Source organism: Malaclemys terrapin, chromosome 1 (genome assembly GCF_027887155.1).
Source record: "Malaclemys terrapin pileata isolate rMalTer1 chromosome 1, rMalTer1.hap1, whole genome shotgun sequence".
Taxonomy (NCBI): Eukaryota; Metazoa; Chordata; order Testudines; family Emydidae; genus Malaclemys; species Malaclemys terrapin.
Window position 1 is genome coordinate 233947081 of NC_071505.1, and position 27021 is coordinate 233974101.

The 27021-nt window shown below is 44.0% G+C and overlaps 1 protein-coding gene across 2 annotated transcripts in view; it reads right to left on the minus strand.

The window, feature by feature from the left end:
- VWA3B (von Willebrand factor A domain containing 3B) overlaps positions 1-27021 on the minus strand; it is a 125728-nt gene that overhangs the window by 75280 nt on the left and 23427 nt on the right. For both annotated transcript variants that reach the window (XM_054009237.1, XM_054009246.1), the window contains 6 exons: positions 23732-23856; positions 17053-17169; positions 12369-12565; positions 11477-11631; positions 8513-8651; positions 5803-5934 (listed from right to left, as the gene is read on the minus strand). In XM_054009237.1, the coding sequence (XP_053865212.1) occupies positions 5803-5934; positions 8513-8651; positions 11477-11631; positions 12369-12565; positions 17053-17169; positions 23732-23856 (865 nt within the window). The remainder of the gene's footprint in view (positions 1-5802; positions 5935-8512; positions 8652-11476; positions 11632-12368; positions 12566-17052; positions 17170-23731; positions 23857-27021) is intronic.

Here is a 27021-nt window from a genome sequence, read left to right on the forward strand (position 1 = left end):
AGACAGGTTGCTTCACGTGGAATGAGGAAAGCATTTTAGGTGGAAATTTAGGATGTGGTCTTAAAGTAACCTTGTCTTTGAAAAAGACTGTATATGGGGGGTATGCCATGAGAGCCCCTAGTTCTCCTACTCATCAGGCAGATGTGATGGCGATGAGAAAAGCCACCTTCATCGATAGGTGCACAAGTGAACATGTCACCAAGGGTTCAAACGGGGGACCAGTAAGACAGCGTAGTACTAGATTAAGTTCCCAGGTGGGGCGAGGGCTTATATTTCAGGATAGAGGTTCTGAATTCTCCTGAGGAATCATTTAGTGATAGGATGGATGCAGATTGAGTACCCATCAACTTTGTGATGGAAAGCCGTGATGGCTGCAAGGTGTACTCTAAGTGAGCTCGAGGATAGACCCAATTTCTTTAGCTCCAGTATGTAATCTAGTACCAATGGTAAGGGGGAGGTGGTAACCATGGTTTGCTCATTCTGGCACCATATGTGGAATCTCTTCCATTTGTGCAGGTAGAGTATAACATGTAGTCTACCTTCTGCTGTTTAATAATATGTCCCTTACATCTTCCGAACAGGTCATTTCATTGTCCTGAAACCGTGAAAGAGCCATGCCTTCAGGTGGAGGATCTCCAAGTTTGGGTAGGTCCTGCATCCTGAGACAGGAGATATGAAAAAGGGCAAAGAGTGAGTGGTGGGCATACCGCCATCTTCAACTGGTAAGGGAACCAAGTTTGTCTGGGCCACATGGGAGCTATCAGGATGACTCTGGATTGTTCCGTCTTTATCTTGTATATCACCCTGGATAGGGGGAGGTAAGGGAAAACACGTACAGCAGTGGCACATCCTATTTGATGAGGAAAACACTGCCCAGAGATCAGGGTCCCAATCCTGTTCTTGAGCAAAATTGTGGACACTTGGCATTCTGGGCTGTAACAAGAAGGTCTATAGTCAGAAAACGCCAGCATCTGAATATATTCTGTAGGACCGTGGTGTTTATTTCCCACTCGTTGTCCCGAGAGAATTTTCTGCTTAGTGTATCTACTGTGGTGTTCTGACATCCTAGTTGATAAGTAGCTGATATCTTGATGTTGTGACAGATGCATCGGTTCCATAATCTCAGTGTTTCGGTGAATTTGCTCCCCCTTGATGGTTTATATAAAACATGTAAGCAATGTTGTCCGTCAGTACCTTTATGGTCTTGTTCCTGATCAGAGGTAAAAAGCGTGAGCATGCATTGCAGACTGCTTGTAGTTCCTGTAGGTTGATGTGTAATGTTTACTCCAAGGGGGAATACCAGCCCGGGATTGTGTGGTTGTGCAAGTGTGCTACTCAAACTAACAGAGAAGCGTCATTGACTGAGGAGGCTGTGTGAAGGGAACTCATTGTGGGGTTGAGTCCATCAGTGTAGAGTTTTTGACTGAGAGTGACATCGTAAGACACTTGTTCAGGCTGCGTCTGTGCAGAATGTATACCGTCCTGAGCCAGCACTGATGACAATGCATATGTAGCCTGACACGCCTTACAACAAATGTGGTTGCTGCCATATGATCTAATAATTGCAGGCAAGTCCTGGCTGATATCTGTAGGCTGTTTTGTGTTGTGGCAATCAGATTAACTTGGGTGACAAATCTGTGTAGTGGTAATGAGGCTTTGGGCTCCAGTGCATCAAGGTGGGTCCCAATGAATGCTAGTTTTTGTTCAAGTGCCAACATTGATTTTTGCATGTTTATTTGTAGTTCTAGTTGTGAGAAGAGAGCCAGTTTCAAAGGTGTGTTCCCAGGAGGAGACTTTGAGTAGACAGTCGTCCAAGAAGAGGAATACCACCTTGCTTGCAGAGGTGGACCGCCACCAATGCGAGAACCTTGGAGAACACTCAGGGAAATGTAAAGACGCCAAAAGGCAGTACTTTGTACTGATAGTGATCTTGTCCCAGAACAAATCCGAGGAATCTCCTGTGTGATGGGTGTATGATGATATGAAAATACACATCTTAGAGGTCAAGGGCCGAGAACCAGTCCTCCTGTTACAGTGCTGGGATTAGCATTGCTAGCATGATCATCCTGAACCACTGAACCTTCACAAACTTGTTGCGTTTCCTTAGGTCGAGAATGGGCCTTCATCCCCCCATCTTTTTCCTGGTTAAGAAGTAATGGGAATAAAAGCCCTTCCCTTTATATTGTGTTGGTACTGATTCTATTTCCTGTTGTAGAAGGTGCTCATGAGAAGGGTCCCTGATGAGGGACAGGGAGGGAGAGCGATGAGGAGGGAAGGAGGTAAACTGAATTGAGTAACCAGTGTTGATGATTTCTAATACCCAATTTCTCCGAGGTGATAGTCTGTCATACTGGGTGGAATGGGGTCAGCCAGCCTGTGAAAGGATGGACAGTTATTGATGGTTTCAGCACTTGGAAATGGGAGAGGCATCTCAGACCCTTGATCAAACACTCAAAATTGCAGTTTTGAGGAGGGTTGTTGGGATGTTGATGGCTGAGATGGGAGTGGTCTACATCTATGTAGGCCTCTGTCCACATTTTTATGGATCATATTGTTTCTGTGGTTGGACGTATGGTGCAGGCCCTGTTCATTGTGCTGAGTGGTATTTCCCTGGCTTCCTTCTTTGTGCAGATGTGCAAATGCTTGAAGACCAAAGAGTTGTCCTAGAATTTTTTAGGGTATGGAGGGATTCATCAGTCTTGGCTGCAAACAATTTCAAGCCCTCAAAGGGAAGATCAACAGTAGATTGTACTTCTTTCAGAAAACCAGAGAGGTGGAGACAAGAAGCCTGTTGCACAACTCTGGCTGTAGCAATGGATTGTGCCGCGGTGTCTGACGCACCCAACGAAGCTTGAAAGGCTATCCATGAAAGAAGGTGACCCTCCAAGATGACTGCTTTGAATTGTTATTTTTTGTCATCAAGGATGCAATCAATAAACTCAGACATTTTAGAATAATTTGTGTGATTGTATTTGGCTATTAGTGCATCGTAATTGGTGATTCTGAATTGCAGAGTTGCTGACGAACAGGCCTTGCGCCCAAAGAGGTCTAAATACTTCCAGTCTTAATCATACGGGGTGGCTCTGGAGTGGTGTTGTCTGCGTCATTCATTCATGGCCTCTACCATCAAGGAATTCGGTAGGGCATGTGAAAACAAAAAATCCAGATCATTAGAGGGAACTTAGTAATTCTTCTCCACTCTCTTACAAGTGGGCGGTATCATTGGGTGGTATGCCAGATGGTTTTGGCTGGATCCATGAGTGCCTCATTTATGGGGAGTGCAATCTTCAATGAGGCTGATGTTTGCAAAGTGTCCAACAGCTTGTGTTGAGATGCTGCAACTTCTTCCAAGGGTATCCTGAGCGAGTCAGCAATCCTTTTAAATAGCTCCTAGAATGGTTTAAAGTCATCAGCTGTTGTGGGTAGTGGAGGCATGATGGCTTTGTCCAAAGAAGATGAAGACATATTGATTGGTGGGGTGACTTCTTTTGAAACGGATCTTTTAATTGCCCACGGCTGGGCAGATGTTACCGGTATCAGTGAGAATTCGGAAACCAATATGCTTATGCACAGTAATTTATTTGGAGAAGAATCACACAAGCAGTTAAGATTACACAGTACACATCTTTTCCTATAAGCCTCAGCTCCCCAAGCATAAATCCTCAGTAACTATGTTAGCTCTACACAGTATCCTGATTGTCAAACAAAGCAGGTATATCTACCAATTCTAGATGGAGACGTCTTCTCTTCTCTTCTTTTCCCTCTCAGGAACTTGGTATGTCAAACATCCCCCAAAGCAGGGCATAGGTCACCCTGAGCCCTTCTGGTTCTAGAAACCCACAAAGGTCCCTCGAAGCAGAGTCTAGGTTACTCTGAGGACTTCTGTCTCATAGTCTTGAACCTCTTCAGAGGTTAATTGGGGAACTAATCTAACTAATTTACTTTGCTTAGCATTTATACCTTTTGGTCTCAAAGAAGTCACATGTCCCAGAAATATGCCTTGTGGATGTTTATTACTGGTATACGCTAATTAATATTTTGGAAGGGAATGCAAAGCAGACACTGACACAGCCCAAAGCTCAATCACCATTTACCCTCTCACCCAGCATGTCCCTGCAGCCCGTCACTTCCCGCGGCTCCCATTGGCCAGGAACGGCGAACCGCAACCACTGGAAGCTGTGGGGGGGGCCGTGCCTGCGGACACTCAACGTTAACAAAATGTCTTGCGGCCCACAATCAGATTACCCTGACGGGCCGCATGTGGCCCACAGGTCACAGGTTACCCACCACTGTTCTACATCCAGGGTTTTGTAACAGCAAGTGGGCCCATCAACTCCTCACGGGGATATCTAGCTGGAAATTCTGGATTTTTCTTGTTACCTGATATCAGTCAGCTTCTGTTATTTCCAGTCGATGAGAAGTTATGACTACTCCTAATCATAATTAACTAATTGCCTTTGTGTTATGTATGTCAAGTATATGTAGAGCTTTTGGGAGAAGTATACACAGCCACTAATATTAGGGGCATGTCAATCCTAAATACACCATGTTTAAATTGTTCATCTTTTGGTTCTTTTGGTTAATGGTATGTGTTTTTGACCTAATTTGAAATAAACAAAATATGCTCTAGTACATCATGGAAAAACAGATTTGCTTGGTAATCCAAGTGATATGAAGAAAACACCTGAAGTTGTCCCATCTAGTTTTCCATCATTTCAAGAACTCTGAAGCAGTTACTGTATTCAACACATCACTGATATTTTTATCTATTAGTTCTAGCAAATTTGACATATCTTGTATACAATACTGTTATCATTTCAGATAATATAAGTGTGCCACTTGTAAGGGAATTTTCCAGGAACTGTTACTGTTTTACAGTCCTGTCTCCTTTTTAACACCCCCTGAAGGGGATCCAAGTGCATTACATGATATCAAAGAATTTGTTTTGATTAATATTCCTAGTGATTTGCTGTTCTCTAACTTTCTTCTTAAAGCCACCTTCTAATCTCAGACTTATACACATGCTCTTTTAAATATACTGAAGGTCAGCAACAGATGTCAGGCTTGGCAGTAGTTTGAAAAGCACAGGGAATTGCACAAGAACAAAAAGATCTAGAGCTGAATGCACGATAGGAAATTCATAAAGACAACCACTTAGCCAGCCCTACTGAATAACAAAGAAAATGGATGTTCCTCACTGACTGGCTGAAATTATGCCAAATGGATGTCTTTTCAAGGTATTCCCATTCTTGCATAATATTGTATTGCATACGTGGCTTAAGTAAAGCGGTGATTTATTTGCAGGGAATGGAGGAAGCCCAGAAAATTCAATTTCATACCAATTAAACTATCTGTTCCCTGATTCTAAACATTCAGTAACTCCCTACCCAGAGCTTAGCAATGTTTCCCCCTCCTCTCTATATTCTTCTGTGATTTCTTACCATCTACTAAATATATTACGACATTCTCTTTATATTAGTTCACAGCATCAAAATCCTTATGTGGCTTCTTCACCTTGCCCACCCCTCACTCCCAGGAACTCCACAAATAAATCACTGGACTAGGAGATATACAATGATATTACTAAAGAATTTTAATATCATAAGCCCATGAATTTCCACTAAAATCAAATACAAACTCTAGATAACTACTGTATATGAGTGCCTTCTAGAACTCCTCACGGTCAAACCTTCCACATTACTAGTCAAATTAACTTAATTAACTGAATTATATTATACAAATAGGGGATGTAAGTGTAACTTAGTTCATAGGTGCTTCTTGATATGTTACTCTCTATTTTACCTCCAGTTCTTTTATCCAAAGCCAAGCATCTTGCAAATTCTCTTCATTAACTTCAGCAAGTTTCTCTTGCCAAGCTACCGCTTGAGCATCAAATTTCACAAAGTTAAATCTGCTTTTGTGTCTCAGTTGTTCCTGTAAGAGATAGTCAGTTGCATTTTTCTCAATATTAAAAAAAAAAAAAAAAAAAAAGACCAACCCATGTTACGTTTGGAGAGCAACATCCACAAGAGTAGTTTTCATTCATGTATAATTAGTAGTATAATCCCAATAAATAATGACAAGTATTCTTTATATATATATATGTTAGGAGGGAGATAGTAGTATCACCTATTATTAAGTTTGCCTGACATTTCCCATTATAAGATCCTACAGTTGCTTATAATTTTGTCATGAATGACTATGAATAGCCACTTGGCCAGGGAAAGAGAGTGAGAATGACTCTATAGTCTGGTAATGAGGGCATTTGCCTAGGATATGGGAGATCTAAGTTCTAATCCCTTTTCTCATCAGGCACAGGGGGGAATTAAAGATGGGTAAAGTAAAGCGACAAGTCAGTCATGGATTCTGTGATTTTACGTGATCTCTGCAACTGCAGTCTCAGGCAGCTGTCAGCCCTGGGCAGCGGGGATCAGGCTGTCAGCAGTAGCGTAGCTAGTGGGGTGCAGGGGAAGCAGCCGCTTCCCCTTAGCACATTTTCCAAAAGCGGAGCCCATGCTCCGCTCTGAAGCTTGGTCTGCCCCCCCGGCGCTGGGCTCCTGCAGGCAAGGGAGGGCAGCACGCCTGGAGGAGCCATGGGGAGGGGGCGGCACAGAGGAGCGAGGGGGGCACAGCATGGCGGCCCGCAACTCCCCCCTCCTGCAGACAACTTTGATGCACTGACCAGGTCCCGGGGCACCCCCGGGGCAGGGAGGGTCTCCCCCACCTCCACACGGCAGCCACACCGGGCGGACCCGCAGCCAGTCACTCCCAGCAGGAGCCTCCGCGCCGCCCTCGGCTCACCGGAATAAAACTCCCCCGAGGAGGGGAGAGCGCTTTCCCCCTCCCGCCGCGGCCTGTCAGCGCGACCCGCCCACAGCCAGGCTCCGCCAGCAGCCCCGGGCAGGGCAGCGCCCCCGAGCTGAACGGGCGAGCCGGGCTGCAGCTTGCTCGGACCGCGCCTGGCGGGGCTCGCTGCCTTCTGCCCCAACCCCCCAAGGGGTAGCACCAGCGCTGAGCCTGGGCTGGCGCTGCTTGCGGCGAGCCCCTCCGAGGCAGTGACAGCGGGGTTTGCTGCTCTCTGCTGCTGGCTGGGCCGGGCCTAGCAGCCGGGCCCCGGAAAGAAGCAGTGGAAGGGCAGGCAGCGGACTCCCAGGCTCTTCCGGTCCCGGGAGCAGCTCCAGCCCCCTCTGCACAGAGAGCCCCGGGGACCCCAGCCCACGGCACTCCCATCTCCAGTAACCCCTCCCCAAGCTCCATACCCCATGTACCCCTCCCATGTACCCCATACCCCTGCCTTTCCCTCCCCTTCACCTCCCCTCGTACTCCCGTCCTCTGCCACCCTCCCTACATCCTCCACTCCACCTCCCCTCAAGTCAAACCCCCTGTCCCCCTCCCTCCACATCTTCCTCTTCACCTCCCCTCAAGTCAACCCCCCTGTCCCCTGCCACCCTCCCTCTACATCTCTCCCCTCCACCTCCCCTCAACCCCCCTGTCCTTTGCCAGCCTTCCTCTACAGCCATGGGGGGCAGCGCGGCCGGAGGAGCAAGGGGGGACGCAGCGTGGCCGGAGAAGCCAGCCAAGAGAGGGGCATGGCGTGGCCGGAGGAGCCAGGGGGCATGGCCAGAGGAGGAGCGGGGGGGGGGGGGGGCGCCTTTTTTATGTTTGCTCCCTCTGCTCTTAGAACCTGGCTATGCCACTGGCTGTCAGCTCCAGGCGGCGGGGCTTCAGCTCCAGCCCCACACCACGAGGCTCAGGCTTCCGTGATTTATTGTTTATTGCCCGCATCCTGCTTGTGACTTACTAAAAATACCTGTGACAAAATCTTAGCCTTAAACATGGGTCTCCCACATTCCAGGTGAATGGCCTAGCCACTGGGCTAAAGATTATAAGGAAGGCAGTGGCATCACAACCACCTTCTTCTTCACCACCAGCTATTTCTTGAATTCTTTGCTTTTGTCAAAATGCCTGAGAGTCCAAAAGAAATTTTACAGGTCTAAATGAAAGGTTTCATTTCAACATTACCAAAATGTTTATTTCTTTCAGTTCAATCAAAACTATTCAGTAAACTCAAACAAATTCACAAACTGTTCTGGTTAACCCCAAAATGCATTTTTGGTGAATAAATTATTTGTCTAAAAACTATGTCACCCAGCTCTAGTTACAAGCCTTTGGGGGGGGGGGAGGAATTACAATTCACACATGCTCAGTAGAGAGTTGCTAGAGCTTAGCTAAAGTCTCCAAAGATTCTATCTGCAGAGGGCATGCTCCAGCCCAGGGCTAAGCAGGACTTTCTCTACAACTGCTGCTCTCTGCTGCTGCTGGCTGAGATTGGGCACCTGAACTGACAGCATTTTTAGGAAAATCAAATGTTTTTGCAAAATGTTTCATTTTTTTTAAATGGCTACTAATTTTAACTGAAAACAATGTGGAGGGGAAAAAAAGCTTCAATCAGCTCTAAGTGCTAGTACTGCTACACATATCAGGTTTCTGGAACCCCACCATTTTATCTAACCTGAATGAGCTGAAATATTTTCTCCTTCACAAGTGGAAGTTTGTCCCTCATAGACTGAGATGTATCAATGAGAATATAGACGTGATCTTCAAGCACATTCCCAAAGAGACCTCTGCTCCCTCGCTGGAGCCATTTAACCCTGAAAAAAAAAAAAAAAAAAAAGTCACCTGAACATGGTGTGAAAGGCAACATTTCAATAACATTTTGGAGCTAGATAGGCAGCATAAAGCATTATGGTAACATTAAAGCCAATAATCTTCCAGATTGAACTAGCTGTCTCTGTGAGCGACCAAGGTGTTCCTACTGCTCAGTGACTGTACTCCAGACCTAATTCAGGAAAGCACTTACACATGATAAAATCCATCCCCATTCAGGGAAACACTTAAGGCTCTGATTCAGCAAGAAACTTAAGCACTTAAAACAACTTTAATGTTAGGCTCATGTTTAAATTCCTTACTGAACAGGAGCCTTAACCACATTGTTAATTTTAAATTAACTGGATTCAAGCACAGGCTTAAAGTTAAATGTGTGCTTGAGTGCTTTCCTGAACAGAATTATTTTCTTGATTCAGAGCCCCTAACTGGTTCCACTTTAGGTTCCTCTGATGAGCTCTAACAACCTGCATACATTGCAGTGTGGGATATTAACAAATAGTGCAGTGGCTTTGAGATAAAGATTACTCACCTTTGTACAAGTTAAAAGAGAATGATGCCATAAAAAATAAAAGAATCATGTCACATTTGCAGCTGACGGACATTTTCTCATGAAGTATTTCACAAAAGCATGCAAAGTACTCTACCAAGGTTTCATGACGAATGGACAAGCCATTCAAAATAGAAAAATCTATGCTGGTGTTCTCTGATTTGAAATATAAAATCCTTGACTCTCAAATCTGTCCTGCTAGGAGCTTTCACTGGCATGTGAATTTCAACCAGAAGAAGACAAAGACAGGATAAACCAAGGAAAAATAACAAAACCCTGGATGTTGATAAATATATTCAGGCACTGATACCCTTGGTGGGAAGAAACATGAAAAACTATGAAGAGAAATGCTTGAACACAATTGTTTCTGTTACATTGAGAACAATCCCTAACAGACAAATATTATAAGGGGTAGGTTATGCCTATTAATTGCACGCCTGAGGTCTGGGTGGGGCAGAGCCACACTGCACCAGCAGATGTTCTTGGAAGGATTATGCTTTAGGGAAGCAAAAGGCCTCTTTGAGCTCCTGGGGAGCTCCACTGCTGAGCCACCCCTAGGATTGAGCACCAGGTTCTCTCTATGGCCAATCACCAGATCTAGTTAGGGTGGAGAGGAGGGTGTGACAATCAGGGTCCAGACACCCCAAGGGGGGTACAAAAGGTCTGAACCCCAAAGAATAAGGAATTGAATCAAACGGTTGTATACAATGTTATTGTGTATGAATATATATCAAGAAAGGTGTTTTATGAAAGCTTGTAGTGTTCTGACATTGACGGTCATTAGGAGAGGTGTTTACAAGTTATGGCTATGGATATAAGTATGTATATATGTTTAGAACATTGTAACTGTTGTACAACCACACCACCATCTCACAACAGAGGGGTGAAGCAATCAGACAGCAAAAGTGGAATTAATGGGGAAACATCGAAACAACTTGAAATTGAAATGAAAACCTTGGTCTTGGAAAACTAAGAGAGAAAGGAATTTCCTCTACCATGTATCACCATAGTCTGAGAGGAGAAAAAAAATCTGCAAATCCTCAAAAGAGAGGGGGTTTGAAGTGAAGAACCTCCAAAAACTGAGAGCCAGCATCTAGGCAGGGTGCTGTCTATGGAACACTAGATCCCCTCGATGACGGGGCACACTGCAAAACTGTTCAGAGTCAGTAGGTAACTTATACTAGAAAAGGGAATTTAGCTAATATAGAAGTAGAAAGCCTGAGATTGACCTTTATGTTTATTTTCTGTGTGACTTGTATGTGTTTGCTTTTCCTCCCAAATTTGTCTTTGAATCTCTGATTTTTCTATTAAATAAACCTTTTGTTTGGTTCTACTCCAAGCAGGTCTCTGTTGTGCAAACTGCCTGGAGTGTGTGTGTCAAAGTGAACTGATAACAGGTGTCAGTTTTCACACCTTCAGGGATGTCATACCAGAGGGGAAAAGTTCAAGTGTCTGGTGGTTAAGAACTAGGAGAGATGGATTTGGGGAGAGTTGGACTAGACGCGCTGTTGGGGGTACCCTGGCTGCAAGGAGTAACTAGGCTCTGAGTCATAGCCGCATACTATTAAGGCACCCAAGATTACAGGGCAGATGATGGACAGAACCCATTACTAATCTAAGTGATTCCCAAAATGTCCCAGAGGGTCATAGGCTACCCCCCCTCTCCACATTTTTTGGGGTGGGTACTACTAACTGGGAGCAATCTGTACACAGGTTTGCTGGCTCCTCAACAAGGAGATACACTTGTGATTCTCAGATGGAAGATGCTATACATGTGCAAACAATTTTGAATTATGAACTATCTTACTTAATATTTATTATTGTAGCATCTGATTTGAACAAGAAACTTTCAGCTCATAGATAAATGGAGTAAATGCCTATCTAGTTTCATTGTAGATTCTAAAAGTACCTTGATACCTTTTACTAAAAGGCAATTTTTCAACTTCTTACATCAATGCTCCTCAGTGATCAATATCAGGCATTCATACACTCCTGGTTGCAGAAAATAGACGATTTTTCCTTCCACTCGAACAGAAGAATGCAAGGTTACAAAACTGTGTTCAATCCATATATCAGTCTTTCTTAGTAAATGAATACTAAGAGGTCCTACACATAAAGGTCAGACTTAAAAAAAGGTAACTAACTTCTTTATAACTTTTATTGGGTGTTTACTGCCTGCTTCTGTCTGCCATGGCTGTAAATTTAAAACATTTCTGCATTAGAGCACAGATCTGAACAGATTTCATTTGAAACCAAACTAACCTTCTTTCCATTTGTCCAAGAGCATTCTTCATTCTCTCTTCATACTGCCTGTACTTCTCAGTAGAGACATACACATGAACCACAGACCCATCTTTCCAGTAAGTGTGTACAAATTTATCACAGTATTTTGCGTGGATTATTTTCTTATTCGTCTCCTACAGGGGCAAGGAATTATTAATTAAATGTTTTTAAACGAGATCTTTGCAATGTGCTGTAAAAACATTTGGAAAATACACTTAAAAGGCAGGGATCTATGCCTGCTTAGACTGCATAACTGCAGAAGTAGCCACAGATTATAAACCTGCTCAGGACATTGGCTCCTGATACGAAATCAATACAAACTGTTTCCCTGTCCTCCTTGACCTGCTCTTAGAAAGAACAGGAGAAGTATAGTGAAAAGTGCTCTGGTGGAGCTTGGGAAGAGCAAGCAAACCACAGAATAATCCAACCCTTCACACTTTGCTTTAAACCCCGGTAGTATTGGAGCATCTGGGGCCTCTACATCTCCTAGACCATGTGGAACGGAGAAGAAACTGACAAACATTCCTTTGCCCCATTCCACTGAGTCATAAAGATGAGGAAAAACAAGTTGTTGCTGAAACCATCCTCCCATCCTTGGTGGCAGATTCCATGCTGAATGCAGGAGGATAGGCAAAGCTGTCCTTTCAGGGCAAAGAGAGGGTCACTTCCACTCCATTTCACTTATGAACCTCTTCATCCTGTTCCATTAACAAGATTTTATTATAATCCTCCAAATAAGAATGGGGTTACAAACAGACCACATGCTGTACAAAAGGCTCATCTATAAAGTTTCATTGCAAGTCTGAAAAGCAGAAAAGCAGACAGAAGCCGAAAAGGACACAGCATTCAAGGGAATCTTAGCAGTACTTACAGCATCAGTTTGTAAAGATTCATCCTCTGGCTTGGCTTTTATGTCAACCACCCCGTCAGCATGCCGAAAAGTACAATCAGCAAGTGCTTCATACAACGTCAGCTTCTGAGCTTTCAAGCCATTCTTCTGCAACCACTCCTTAGAACTTATATAATCCTCGGGTTTTGGCTCAGGCACTGGAGGATCAGTTTTGGTTGCTGATTTGAAAATATACATATATACAGTTGTACTTAACATAATTCACCAAAGAGTTTCTGTAAGCTATTACAAAAGAAGACTGATATATGGATAACTGGGCAAAAATTTACAAACCTAAGACCAACCTTGGGCTTCTAACTCCATATTTAGATACCTAAATAAAGAGTCTGATTTTCAAAAGTGTAGACAAATCATACTGATGCCAATGGGAGCTGCGGGATGCCAGCACTTTATAAATGAGGCCAACTATTTAATTGCCTAAGTATGGATTTAGGAGGCTAACTTTAGGCAACCATGTTTGAGAATGTTGATCAGAATTCTGAGTAGAATCACTGAATAATTATAGTTATAGAGATCTGACTGCATGCATGAAGTTGCAAGAACAGAGCCTTATCATATGAAAGGAATTGCCTTTTGACTGGCCTTTCATAAACTCTGCTAAATCATGTTTTAAAACAAGTCTGTTTGCATTTTTTTCCTTTGCATATACTTTATGTAAAGGCCACAGCTTAGTGTGTATACATAATGTATTATCTGAAGAGTCACTGGAAAGTAGACAGCCTCTTTTTCATTTCACTAGAACAGAACAGAGTACATTTTAGGATACAAGAGTTTTAAAGAGATCGGGAAGACAAAGAAAGAAATGTAGACAGACAGGACAACTCCAGTTATCTGAATCACTGAGAGACAAAATAGATGGGCTACCCGAGTTCAGCTATTAATCACACTGGAATTTAACATTTTCTTTAATTCAGTCTAGTGTATGATCAGAATATTTTAACATTTTATACAGTGATTATATAGTATATGAAAAAAATACATTAAAACAACATTAAGGTTGCAAAGTCAAGCACTTATAAATTAGGAAATGTCAGAATTAAAGTTGCCCGTGTAACCTTAATTCAGGCCCTTTGCACATATTTATTATGAAAGTCTTGCCCAACATCATATAGGAAGTATGTGGCAAACCCAGGAATGGAACTCAGCTCTCCGGTACTACTCCAAAGAATGTCCTTTCTCTCCCTGAATCCCTCTGTCTCATTCATTGCCAAACCTATGTACTGAATGAAGCAGAAGTTCTGTAGAACAAATAATATGCGATTGTGTAATTATAGATTGTACCATAATGCTTACACACAAGGGAACCAAATTAAGGTTGCACATGAAGCCTTATTTCTGACATTTCTTAATTCTGAATGCTTAATTTGCAACCTTAATATTTGTAACCTGTATTAATGTAATGTCCTAGTTTTTTTAAACAAGAAAATTGAAAAAATAATGGAATAATACTGACACACACCTCACCCATGGATCATCAGCAGGGTTTGAATGTATGACCTTTAGATCCACTGTACAGATCTCCAATTTGAGCTAAAGTATTAACTGGTAGCAGTAGTAGGCTATTATCTCTAAAAGGTCCAGCCACTAGATGGGGAAGATGACACTTACTTTGCCAGTGGCTTACACACTATTTGTAAGAGAGCAATGAAATGTTGGGAATTAAGAATTCTGGGTTCTATTCCTGGCTCTAGAAGGTAGTGTGAGCCAATGGTTACAAACAGCACAGCCAACCATATAGATATGGCACAACTATGCTTAAAGGCAGAGTGGCTAAGTAGATCAGACTACGGTCTTCCATATTGGAGGCATGGGTTCTCTTCACAGCTCTGCCAGAAGCAATCTTGTGTGACCTCTTAGTTACCCCTTCTGTAGAAAGGGGGGGATCCGAGGTCGGAGGCCTTGTCCAGAAGTAATGACTATGAAGTGCACAGGATTAATACCTGAGTAGTGGAACAGCTGAGATCAGAACTCTTGGTTTACAATCCCGAACACTTTCCCCTAAGTCAAAACATGCTTTTCAGCTGTTTCTTTGCCTAACTATCCTACAGAGCCAAGTAGGGAAGCCTGGGAATGTGTGGTTGCCATGCAGAAGCCCCATCAGGCCTGGAATCATGATCAGGGCAGATAGAATATTCAGAGATTTTAGCAACAAACCTCTACACCTAAAATGTAGGTTGACCTAGCTATGCCACCCAGGGGTGTGAAAAATTCACACTCCTGAAAGACATAGTTAAGCCAACCTACACCCCAGTGTAGGCACCAGTAGGTCGATGGAAGAATTCTTCCATCAACCTCTCAGAAGGGGTGGGTTAACTACAGTGACTGAAACTCGCTTCCACCACTGTAGCAAGTGTCTACACCAGGGGTCGGCAACCTTTCAGAAGTGGTGTGCCGAGTCTTCATTTATTCACTCTAATTTATGGTTTCGCATGCCAGTAATACATTTTAACCTTTTTAGGTCTCTTTCTATAAGTCTATAATATATAACTAAACTATTGTTGTATGTAAAGTAAATAAGGTTTCAAAATGTTTAAGAAGCTTCATTTAAAATTGAATTAAAATGCAGAGCCCCCCAGAGCGGTGGCCAGGACCCGGGCAGTGTGAGTGCCACTGAAAATCAGCTCATGTGCCACCTTCGGCACGCCTGCCATAGGTTGCCTACCCCTGGTCTACACAATAGTGCTAGAGCAGCACATCTGTAGCATAGACACGCCCCAAGGCTTTGTCTTTACTGCAGAGTTAATTTGAGTTATACATTCAAGTTAACTCTATTCAAGTTAGCCTAGCTCACCTGAGAATGGCCACACTGCTAACACTCGACTTATACAGAGTGATTTTATGAGCAGCACAGAGTGACTGTGTTCGCAGCTGACACGTTGTGCTAACATGAGTTATAGCCTATACTCCCGATGGGCCAGCCAACTTGAGTTAAACTCACCACTGCTGTGATGCTCCACAGAGATACCCAGGGTGGTGAGGAACCTCACACCCCAAACCACTGCTTAGGTTGAAACAGTCTTGTCTGTGCCTGTTGTGGATCAGCTCCCTGAAACCAACAGCCTTTAGCAACACAAGCACTACCTTCCAGGCCCCACCAGGCCTCGCTCCCTCTGTGCAGGTAGTAATATGCACACACCAACCCCTGAATCCTCTGAGCATTCCCTGCAGTGTCCAGCCCCTGATCCACTGAACACTCATCGGATTACCAGACCCACTGTTCCCGAAGGAACAGTGCACACCAGCTGGTAAGATTCACCTCAGGATCACCACTTTGCTTAACACTACAGCACTTAGATATATTCATAGTGAAAACACAAATACATTTATTATCAAAGACTAGAGATTCAAGTGATAGCGAGTCAGACTACTGGAAACAAATGGTTACATATAAAGCAAAATCATAACATACTTTCTAGGGACGAAACGTTGACTAATAAGTTACTCTCTTTTCTAAAGAAGCTCTTCTCACCCAAAGTTCTCTCCAGCATTTTTAACCAAGGCTGGTTGAAACCCCCGTTTTTAAATAAAGCCAACTCACTGTTTGCTTTCCTTCTCAGTGAAGGGTGCCAGGGTGTCTTGTTTAACCCACCCCTAACCCCTCCATATATAGTGGAGCAAACCTTTGAAGTGCACCTCAGGAGAAGGTTCTTCTTCCCCACCACCAAAACCTGCTATTTTTCTCTTCCTCTTAGTTCCCACACTCCTTCATTTTCATTCAGTTCAGACTGGAGACCCATTGTGAACAAGACAATACTCAACTTACATGTAAACAGATATATGAAGAAACATCTCGTCAGACAGAAAGCCTGGTTTTCATTTTTGCTAATGACACAGACTAAGAACATGTTTTGAGTATATATATTCAGAACTCCTTACATAGTATCTGCATACATATTTCACAACGATATTGATTACCAGTCTGACATTGGCTTTTACTTGAGACCTCACATGACATTCTTTGGTGAAGTACAGTGTACAGACCAGACTAAGGTGAGTCCTATTTCCCCCCCCCACACACACACACACACACACTGTCCTTTGCCAGTTGACAAACCTGGGTCACAACCACATTCCAGTGAAGGGTTTTAGTGTGTGGATGAGGCCTGAATAAGGAGCAACTCTCGAGTTACAACTCAAGTTAACGCTGCAGTGAAGACAAGGCCTAAGCATATGACAATTTTCAGAGGTTTGTAATTTGGTCAAATGTGGATGAATTTTTGTGGGGCAGCTGAACTGCACAGCTATCCCCTGCCAGGTTTCAAGTCCCTCCCTCAAGCCATAGAGCTGATTGAGCTCCTCAGAAAAATAGCTGGAAAAATTAACATTAGTAAAACTACCTGTTTTCGCTAGTCTGTTCTCAGAGACAACTGAATAGTTTTTGCTGAAACTTTCCAAAAGGCAGAAAGCAAGCATGGAAAAATTCACCCAAGAATTGTTAAAATTTAACAAAGTTAAAGCAACTGTAAATAGAAGCTTATAAAGGTAAGTGTATGCAACCGTAACTATAGATGTCATATCTTGGTCTTAAAATGGTCTTAAAAAGAAAAATCATCCCTAAGTTGGCAGTTTATCAAAACTGCCCACAAATGAAACAAATTAATCATGAACACAATGATATCTTTCTAGAAAGAACTATAAACAATACCTTTGCCAGATATAGGCTGGTCAGACTCTGATAAAATATTCTGAAGTTGTATCAGTGCATTTCTGGCCTCCTCCAACTCCTTCCAGATCAGGAAGACATCTTCTCTGACACCAGCTACTGTGGGAGGAATAATGCACAGACTTCAATGCTTTCAGACAAATTCTGCTTTCACCTCTACACCTGCTCAACAATCCTAACGTCAATGGCGTTGCCTGGGTAGGTACCATTTTATTACCCTGTTCATAGGGTCCCTTTGCAGTGGGAACTCCTCTCTTTAAAAGGGGTTCAAGGAATATACATGAGCAGAGAGGCACCAGCAACGAAGCTTCACTTGAGATGTGTTTAGGGTTACCATACGTCCGGATTTTCCCGGACATGTCCGGCTTTTGGGGGTTCAAATCCCCGTCTGGGGGGAAATCCCCAAAAGCCGGGCATGTCCGGGAAAATCGGGAGGGAGGGAGGGCTCGGCCGGGGCCTCTTTGGCTGGGGCCGGGCCGGGGTTGCGGGGCTGGGGGCATGGGGCTGGGCCGGGAGCCGGGCCGGGCGCGCGGGGCCGGGCCAGGCTGGGCGCGGGGCCGGGCGGGGAGCCGGGGGCGCGGTGCCGGGCCGGGGGCCGGGCCGGGCCCGCGGGGCCGGGAGCCGGGCCGGGCCCACGGGGCCGGGCCGCCGGGGGGTGCGCTGGGCCGCGGGGCCGGGGGCCAGGGGCCGGGGGCCAGGCCGGGAGCTGGGCCGGGGTCGCGGGGCCGGGGGGTGCGCTGGAACGCGGGGCCGGGGGGTGCGCTGGAACGTGGGGCCGGGCCGCCGGGGGGTGCGCTGGGCCGCGGGGCCGGGATCCGGGGGGTGTGCTGGGCCGTGGGGCCAGGAGCCGGGGGGCCGGTCCGGGGTTGCGGGGCCGGGGGGCCGGGCCCGCGGGGCCGGGAGCCGGTCCGGGGTCGCGGGGCCGGGCCGCCGGGGGCCGGCAGTGCTGGGCGGGCCGGGGGTGGTCACCCAGGGCCCGAGCCGACCCAGGCTGGAGCCGCCGGGGGGGCCAGCCTGGGCCGCGCCTCCTCCCCCCACACCCCCCCTTACCTGCTTCAGGCTTCCCGCGAATTAAATGTTTGCGGGAAGCTGGGGAGGGGGCGGAGACTTTGGGGAGGGGGCGGAGTTGGGGCGTGGGCGGGGCTGGGGGCGGGGCCGGGGCCCCGTGGAGTGTCCTCCTTTCGGAGGCACAAAATATGGTAACCCTAGATGTGTTGCCTGAGCTTAGGGCTCTGGGCCCTAAAACAGAGGTACACAGCCTCCTGGGTTTGGGGTGGTGGGTTTTGGTTATAGCCTGTCCCATGGTAAAGGGCAAATCCTCCTTCCCAGCATGGGAAACTCCATAAGGAAATTCTCATAGAATTCCCCTATGCATTTTAATGCAGAAGTGGGAAATCCAGCCCTCTATTCTTTTTTTTTTTTTTTAATTAAAACTGGCCTTTGCATGAGAAAGGCCAACCCTGAAATCTAGAAAAGCTGACATGTTCAGTTGCTTCAAATTCCTACAACTACTGAGCAGATGTACTTGTAACTTTAGCAGTCCCTTAAGTATAAGTAATGTGATTTTAGCAATATACATTTGGCCTTCTGCTACAACTAACCAAAATCTTAATGATTCTAATGACACCTAAATAATTTGTAAAATTGGTTTCAATTAGGCAGACAGGTGTGAATGAAATAGATTATTCAGTGCAAACCCCAAAGTTAGAGTAGATCTAAGACCATTTTAAAAATTCAAGAGATACTTTGCCCTTGATTAAAAGTTTAAAATTGGTCTTTAATAGAATTAAAGTATACAAAAGCTGCAAGTTCAAAGCTGAAAAACAGAGATGGCATGTACTTCTGTTTCAAGAAGTCTACACAATGCTGTGAATAAATTAGGTAGCGTGGTCTATGAGAACTTAATACTGTAATATGGATTAGAAGGAAGAATGGCATAATAGAACAATATGAGATGTAAAAGGATTAAATCATAAGTGCTCCTTTCTGTAAAACCAGATTAGTAGCCTAAAGCTGAATTACATATTACAACACTGAATTAGTCCAACTATATCTTAACATCTGTTGATGCAAGCCAGTGTACCCAAAACAATTACAGGATATGCCATACTTGATAATATACTCAATATATCTCTACTAAAATAAACCATCAGTTAACCTACACCAAACAAAACCCGCTCACTTTGCCTGTTCAATAAACATTGTAGAATTGCCTTAAATGAACAATACATATATATATATTTTAAATACATCAACACAGTTTTAAATATGAAATGCAGTTAATTTTCCACATAATCTTTTATAATGTGTTATTGTACACTGCCATCTCCTGGTATCTTCTTGTATTTCAAGAGTTCTGTTTTAGCCAATACAAGCTAACATGAAAATCAATCTCTCCAAAATCATAAAAAGTTCAAGCAAAATGGAACATTCCACAGCATAAAACTGAAAAGGAAGAATAAAAGTATAAGTTTCTCATTGACCTTAGAAGATCAAGAAAAATATTCTGACCAAAACACTTGATTCAGTTTCATTTTAAGAAACACCACGCTTAAAACATGACAATTGGCAAAACTGTAGCAGAGTTATATAAGAACATAAATGCACTATACATTTGCAATTATATATAGATATAGATATAGAAATATAAAATCTAATAAATTACAACTACCAGGCCATTGAATATGTACCAGCTACAGTGATGTGCAAGTAAAACCACCAAATATAAATCAATCATATATGTATTATCGAAGTATTGAACATAAGGTTGTGCTGACAAATGCAATTCAGAAAAAAATATTTCCTTCCCAAATCATCATCTCCTACTAAAAGGGTTTCAATTTTGTGAAGGTTTTAAATGTTTCTGTTGAAAAGTTGAAAAATAGAAGCATTGTAAATGTTCTGCTGGTTTCTCCAGGTCTTTCTAATTTATATGTTTTGAAAACTTACTGTATGTACTGATAATGTATCCAGTATGGGACATGTATTGAATTCAATATTACGCAATAAAACATTTATTGACATTTTTCACTTTCTTTTACGCCACAGCAGTGTGAAATCAAATACCATACCCATTTGATAGCAGATGTATTTGGTCACAAATCCTTTAGATGATAAATGCATTTTACTACAGTCAAGCAACGCAATATTTTTTTACCCAGGTAACAACCAGGATTTACAAGACCAAGGACAAGATGTCAGAGCAGGTCCTACCTGGGGTCTAGTTCCTCACAGCAGGCCAACCTCTCCAGAGATTGCTCCAGCATCATCCCCAGCAACTCCTTTTTCTCCAACTGAAGGATTCGTCTCCCCCTTTTTTCTGCCCCACCCACCACATCCGGCACATCCTCACACCCACAGTCATCTTCCTCCACCTGAGAAGCCACAGGAGAGAAAAACTGCTCCTTGAGGCCCCCTGAGAATCCCCCCCGACACACACAAATATAAAAATATAAACATCAATATCCTTTATATGCACAATGTCCTAAGTGATCTCAATCATACTGTCCTACTCCTCATCCTTCCTTTCTCCTGCCCCCCTCTCCGATGCTGGCTCTCCTGTTGACCGTGTCTTAATATTCATTTTTCCACTAAATATTAACAGCCCTCAACAGCACTGCTGCTGGTGCCCACTTTTATTGCAATTACCTAATTTTCGAGCATGGATGTAGTATCTCTACTTCAGGGGAAATCAAGCACTGACCCACTCCAGCCGAACAGGTTGTCAGTTTAACTGTCTCCTTGGATCTACCTGAAGAACTCAACAGTTCCATTTCATAAAGGGAAAAGAACTCAGTGATGTCCATGGGGTTACAATGGAAACAGGCAATACGCTGGATAAATATGCCTAAAGCTTTTATATTTACTCTCCACTAGCAGCAAGAATGAAAGCTGAGCTCAAAGTTTGTTTTCTTCTGCCTGATTTAGCACCATGTTGCACTAATTTTGTGCCTATGTAACTCCACTGATTTCAGCAGAATTACACCAGCATTAAGCAAGAGTAACACAGTAGTAAATCAAGCCCCTTATTTCCTTTACACAATAAACTCCTATTTTGTGACTAGCTAACATTTAAAATTGTATGACTGACTCAATATTAGAAGGGTAAAATAGTTATTTAACTGTGTTCAAACCCTTACAATGAGTAATGTTTCAAAATTATTAACAGAATTTTAGAATTGGGTTCCAGACGTTTAAAACCTTTTACTAAATATGTACTACCTATTATAGTACCAGTTATGTACTTCACAATACAAATAAAGATGGATTTCCTGCCTGGAGAGCTTACAATCTAAAGTAGTAATAGCTAAAAGGCTGAAAAAGAGCAAGAAATAATAACTAAAAATTTAAATTGCGAATAGAGCATTTTAACTTGGTAGAATGTATATCCACTTTGCTGTACCGAATCAAACCACGTCTCTCTGTGTGTGTGTGTGTGTGTATACACATACAAACTACAACTAACATACAATACCCTAACAAGCATCCCTTTCCATCTCCCAATTGCTGAACATCCTCACACACACACACACACACACACACACAAAATCAATCTGTTCCAGTCTTACCTCCCAGCAGCTATACCCATCCCGTAGCTTGCTTCAAAAAATACTCCAACCCCATCTGATTTCACAACCAAGATACCAAACTAGCTTACAACCACCAGCAAACTAAACAAAGCAAAACAAAAAAACGGAAAACCAGCACCAACATTTCTAAAAGTCCAAGAAATCGAAAAAAAAAGAAAAGGAAGAAAATTAATTTACAGAAGAGACTGGAATATTAATTAATTCTGTGATCATTTGACTCAGATCAGGCTTTACAAAGGGAGAACAGACAAATGCAAGAAAATTAGACATTTTAAGTTGCTCAGACTTATTTTGCCTACAAGCCAAGATGGGGAATTTAACTTCTTCCTGCAGAACCCTGCCTCCGCCACTGTGTGGCAGTAGAATACAGTAGCATTCTTTAAAGTGCTGCTGTTTAAAGGCAGCACTTCAAAAAGTAGGTACACAGGGTAGCACTGGAGATGTATTTGCCTGCATATCTGGAATGTTAGATAACAGAGAAGCAAATCCTGATCTCCTTTCCACCGGGGGAAGGCCAGTGGGATGCAAGTGAATTCTGCAGCCGATGCACTACCATGGAGCAGGGCTCCATGGGGGTTCTCTCCATAGCATAGGAAGTGGGGTTTGGACAGGGTTTCCAACTTTCTAATCACACAAAACTGAACACCTTTGCCCCACTCCCTGCCCCACCCCTTCCCCAAGGCCCCAGCCCTGCCCCGTCCTTTCTCTGAGGCCCCACTCCTACTCACTCCAACCCCCCTCCCGCACCCTCACTCACTCACTCATTTTCACCAGGCTGGGGCAGGGGTCTGGGGTGCAGGAGGAGGTGAGGGCTCTAGCTGGGAGTGCGGGCTCCAGGGTGGGGTCAAAAATGAGGAGTTCCGAGTGTTGGAGGAGGCTCTGGGTTGAGGCAGAGGATTGGGGTGTGGGAGGGGGTATGGGCTCTGGCTGGGGTTGCGGGCTCCAGGGTGCAGCCAGAAATGAGGGGTTCAGGGTGCAGGAAGGGGCTCCAAACTGAGGTGGGGGTTGGGGTGGGGGAGGGAGTGAGGGTTCTGGCTGAGGGTGCAGGGGGTTGGGGTGCAGGCTCCGGGAGGCAGTTAGGGTGTGGGAGGAGTGGCGACATGTCCTCTGGCTCCTAGGCGCAGGCGTGGCCAGGCGGTACAACTTCTCCGACCAATATAGCGACTGCCGTACATGCAGGTGGTTTTATTATGTCAACAGGAGAGCTCTCTCCCATTGACACATAGCGGCTACACAAGCGATCTTACAGCAGCGCAGCTGCATCAGTACAGCTGTGCCGCTGTAAGCTCGCTGGTGTAGACATGGCCTCAGTTTCCAATTATTTCCTTTTGTAGTTTATTCCACATATGCAAGAAACACTTTCAAAACTCATTAGAGGCTAATCAGCATTTTTATTATTATTGCCCTCTGCATCATTCAAGAAGGGACCCTGAAACAAGGGACATCAGACATGGAAGAAAAGAGTAATCACGGCAATATATTTTCTGCTCTGAAAGGATTTAGAATCTAGACACAACTGGAGTTTTCTGATTGGTTGTCAGTGATGTCATAACCATGGCTATAATGCTTAGTAATTGCACAAGGCTAATTGTCTTCCTTTTTAACTTGTAAATTCTAGTCCATAATAGCAATAAGACATACCACACAATGCATTTCAAAGAGATTACTGCACTTTTAGGTAATTAAAGCTACTCATCATTCATCTTTAGAAACAGTGGCATAGAAGTAATTTCAGATATGCAACATCAACTGAAATGCTCCCACCACACCCCTAGCATATATACAGCAACACCCTTCCCTCTTTCCAAACAAAACAAACTTGTTATTTTCTGTGTATCTCTCTCATACACATAAAGCTCTGTCCATTTCTCAACTTCTTCCTTCCCCCTCTGACCACGTACATGGTATCCACCCTTTCCCACCCAGAGGCCAGCCATTTGTCCTGCCCCCTCTCCCAGATGGTGAAGTGGGAGCACTGCTCATGCTTATGTTTATTAACACTTAGCTACATTTCCTAAATTACACTGTTATTCTGAAGGTTTTAAGAAAGAACATGCTTTTATTATTTTTACCTAAAGGTGCCTTTCCTTTCAATTTTCTTGAATTCTGGGTGGTTAGACTTTCTCCATCCTCTTCACTCTTTGGTATAGGTCCAATGATATCTATGTAGTCAGTTCTCTCAGCAAATGCATGGAATCTGTAATATAAAAAGGGTTTTCATCTCTAAGTAAATTATGTAAATACATCCCTAGTTTACCCCTTCATTATGTACCTCTGAGCATCCTTGTTGCCCTTCTGATCTCATTGATTTCTGTTACTATATTCATACGGTGAAGAGGCCAGAAATTGGGGTACTTCAGAAGAGGGAATACCATTCTTCAATATGAAGACCCTAGCATAAATGTTCTGAATCATTTCCTTACCTATTTCAATGCATCAAGCATACTATTAGCTCTTAACTGATGTTGCATGCTGATCAGGAATATTTGTTGAAGTGTCCAAGACGACCCTGGAGTCTTTTTAATCAGGGCATCCTGTAAATTCAGAGTCCCACAAGTGCCTTTATTGAACTACTGATATACAAGCCAGGGAGACAGGCAGAGCTCAAACATCCACCTGAAAATATTCCACAGGAGGCGACAAGTTATTCCGAACACACTGAGGGTGTATTTCCATGGTACTTGAGCCGTAACATCTGATTAATGCAGGCCTCGCAGAAAGGGAAAGAAACAGGCCTTTCCAAAACAGGGATGTACAAGAAACAAAGGCACTAACCATGGGGATCCGATGGATCCCTGACTAGAGCTGTGGAACAGCTAGGCCTACACTTTCCTCCAGGCTTCCTTCTGGTTGCACAGCCAGCTACCCAGCTGCCTGCACTGCATCTGTGCACAGCTACCCAGCTGCAAGGTGTTATTGCTGGTCCACCGAGCATTAACATTCACACTAGACATCTGCAGAATTATTTAGGGCTCAGGAGGGATCACACCACATAGAACGGTTCTGCCCAGCTCCCCAGTGCTGCTACCACAGCTCTGCAGAGCCTCCACAAGATGGCATTCCTGAGGAGGGACTGCCACCATGCCCATAATTATTATTATTTATTTGGGTTATGGTTGTGTCTAGAAGCCCAAATCAGGTTTGAGGACCCATCAGCCTAGTCACTGTACCAAAACAGAGCAGACCTTGCCCCCAAGAGGTTACAACCTAAAAAAAAAGATAAGACAGACAAACAGAACTAGATAAACAACAACTAAATTAACGTAATATAAATATATACAACTCCTTAGTTTCCACCCTCCTCCCCCCACCACCACCACCATCGCCCTTCTCCCTAAACCTACGGCCACTGTTCAGGACACAGCCAATCTGCATGTCACTGCCATTGCCCACCCAATGGGCCCTCCTTCCACCTTCTCCACCTCAAGGGAATACATTCAACCTCAGTCAGCTGGGGGGAAAACCCTGCCCAGTGCCTGAAGGCTGATACCTGCCTCTTCTCCCTGTGGACCTGGTCACCTAACTGCTCCCCAGAAGGACGGGGCAGGTTGCCTCCCTCCCATGTATCCAGCAGGGACAAAGCAGACTCTGGGGAGGCATGGTACAGTGCAGAAACTCCAAAAATATTGTAAGCACACTCTCCTCTCCATTATTCAAGTCACTAATCAAAATACTGAATAGTACCGGACCCATGACAGACCCCTTTGGCACTCCTCTAGATATTTCCTCCCAGTTTGACAGCCAACCACTGATAACTACTCTGAGTCTGGTCTTCCAACCAGTTTTTCACCCACTTTATAGTAATTTCATCAGAACACATTTCCCTAGTTTGCTTAGGAGAATGCCAGGTGGGACTGAGTCAAAAGCCTTCCTAAAATCAAGCTATATCAGGTCTGCTGCTTCCCCCATATCCACTAGGCCAGTAACTCTATCAAAGAAGGAAATTAGGTTGGTTTGGTAAAATTTATTCTTGAAAAATCCATATGGGCTATGAATTATTGTTGGCCTCTCCAGACATTTTGTTATATTATGGGTGGAAGCAAGGTTAGTGTGTGTTCAGTTCATGCCCCTCTAGTATTTTTAGCAAAAGGAAAGATTAAGGACAGGAAAGTCCAGCACTAGAATGCCCCCCCCTCTTGGGGGACAACATAGAGGGAGACCAACTGCATAATCCAGCCCCCCAACCCCCACCCCCAGACAGGCTTACAATCACAGAAGAATGTGATGAGTGTGTGCCAAGCCCTGAAACAGGAAACAATCTGACTGGGATTTTTCTAGCAAAGACTGCTGCTGCTCTGGGTCTTGATGACATTGGGGATTACTCCCCATTTACATCTTCCTACTATGTGGCAGGAAAGCTAAACTGGTTTAGCCTTGATTTATGCAGGAGAGGACCAACAAGACCTCTCTTCAAGACAGACTCCCTCAGCTCAATATGCTGATATTGCTGCACTGGTTCAGGCTATAAAAGGCCTGAAGATGGGGAGTGCTGGTGTCTGATTTGAGTTTTGTGTGTAATGCACTTACTGCTTTTCTTCCATTCGATAAAAAAAAAAATGAATGGAAGAAGAGTGATGGCAGGAGCATTAAGTATGCAGGCTTGTGAAAGTGGTTGGATCAGAAGACACAAGACATGGGATTAATGGAGGTCTGGGTAATGAAGGATAAGGCACAAGCCAAGAGTGGAGAAATTAAAAGATGGAATGATGAAGCAGATAGGGCAGTAAAGGAAGCAGCCAAAAGTGGATTTATATGGCCAGGAGAGACGGCCACCGCTGGGGTAGAGGCAGTGACAACTAGGGCCGTGAAACAGAGAGAGAAAAAAGATTTTGATCTACAGGCTCTACAAAAGGAAAATGAGGAAATACAAGACACCTTAAAATCATTAGGTGGGGGAACTGGTTTATTATATGAATGGGAACTAAAAAGACAGGGATGGACTACTTGTGGCTTGAAAATCAGGGGAGGTCCTGGTTGGATTACGTGAGGAGTTCATGAGAATAGACACACAAAAGGTGGACATTTAAATTAATTTAGCACTAAAGAGCGAGTATTTACTGTGCAATGGAGGCCAACAACTACAACTGCTAGAGAAAATAAATGTTTTTTGGTAATTGTAGATGCTTTTACTAGGCGTATAGAAGCTATTCTGACTCAACACTGTACAGCCATCACCACAGCTCAGGTGCTAACAGAGCAGGTATTCTCTAGGTGGGGGTCTTCCTAAGGCTATGGATAGTGATAATGGTCCAGCATTCATGGGAAAGGTGACTAGGAAGGTTTGTGAGATGCTACAACATGATCAGAAATTCCATATACCATGCCACCCCACAGAGTTCAGGACTGTGGAATGAGCCAACCA